This window comes from Bison bison, unplaced genomic scaffold (assembly GCF_000754665.1).
Source record: "Bison bison bison isolate TAMUID 2011002044 unplaced genomic scaffold, Bison_UMD1.0 scf7180017864213, whole genome shotgun sequence".
Taxonomy (NCBI): domain Eukaryota; kingdom Metazoa; phylum Chordata; class Mammalia; order Artiodactyla; family Bovidae; genus Bison; species Bison bison.
Window position 1 is genome coordinate 3,885,150 of NW_011494785.1, and position 1,113 is coordinate 3,886,262.

Genomic DNA, 1,113 nt, shown 5'->3' on the forward strand with positions numbered 1-1,113 from the left:
GGTGCAGCCCTCTGGACAGCAGGCAGGAAACTCAATACCAGCCAGCTGGCTCCAGGCGGGGCCGGGGACACTGCCAGGGGTGGGCCGTGTGGGCAGAGAGGGGGAAGCAGAGGGCTGGCGGAGGGTCAGGGGAGAGAGGCTGCCCAGTGTGAAAGGAGGTGCCAAGCGGGGGTGGGAGGTAGAGCAGGGCAGAGCCTGGAGAAGGGCTTTTAGGACCTTCAGCCCCCGAGGGACACCCTCGGGGCTCCCTGGCAGCTGTGAAACTAGCAGGGAGCACACACAGCTGCCAGCAGATGTGTGGAAATATCCCCCACCGCAGACGCCGGAGACGGAGCAGAGATGCCCATACAGAGCACAGGGGCAGCCCTCGTCGTCGGGGGTTTCTTACCTGGGGGTCCCACAGACGCGTGAGGTTTGGGTACAGGTAGAACTGAATTCCTTGGGCTGCCCCGGGCAGCGTCACCCCTCGAATCAATAGGACCACCAGCATGAGGTAAGGGAAGGTGGCCGTGAAGTACACCACCTGGGCCAAGGCGATGGAAAGACACGGAAGCCGTGAGGGGCTGGAGGAGCTGCGACCCCCCGGGAGAGGTCATGGAGCCCGCCTGCTTCCCCTCCCACTCACCCCTCATCCCGCAGCTGTTCAGTCCTGTCTGCCCTCTGCCTCCGGCCACAACCTCCTGCCTCCCTCCCTCCAGCTCCCCCTACACAATCCCCGGCAAATATTTGTTGAGTGACTGAATGAACTTAGGCATGCCCCTGACAGGGGGCTTAGAACTGTGGCCAGGGTCGTCGGGAACGACAGTTCTGTCACACGTGATCCCTGTCCTCGCCGAGTTTACGAGCTTAGCATGACTGCACAGCCCGATTAGGAGGGCGGCCTGGTCAGAGGCCTCGGGGACCAGAGTCCAGGAGAACTCGAGCTGCCCTGCATGACACTCCGGGGCAGGGCGTCTCCCTCGGGCCTTGGGTGGCTGAGAATTGTGTCAAGATGAACAGTCCCAAAGCACTGCTGTGTGAAACGGCGCCGTGAACCGTGTTCCTTGTGCGATGTGCCCACACACGTGGTGTGTTCCGAGATCCTGCCACCCTCCCCGTCTCTGCCCCCACCCG

General features: G+C 63.1%; 1 protein-coding gene across 1 annotated transcript in view; it reads right to left on the reverse strand.

The window, feature by feature from the left end:
- SLC6A13 (solute carrier family 6 (neurotransmitter transporter), member 13) overlaps positions 1 to 1,113 on the reverse strand; it is a 45,703-nt gene that overhangs the window by 17,116 nt on the left and 27,474 nt on the right. Inside the window, exon 7 of the mRNA XM_010845212.1 lies at positions 389 to 523. Coding sequence (XP_010843514.1) covers positions 389 to 523 — 135 coding nt within the window. The remainder of the gene's footprint in view (positions 1 to 388; positions 524 to 1,113) is intronic.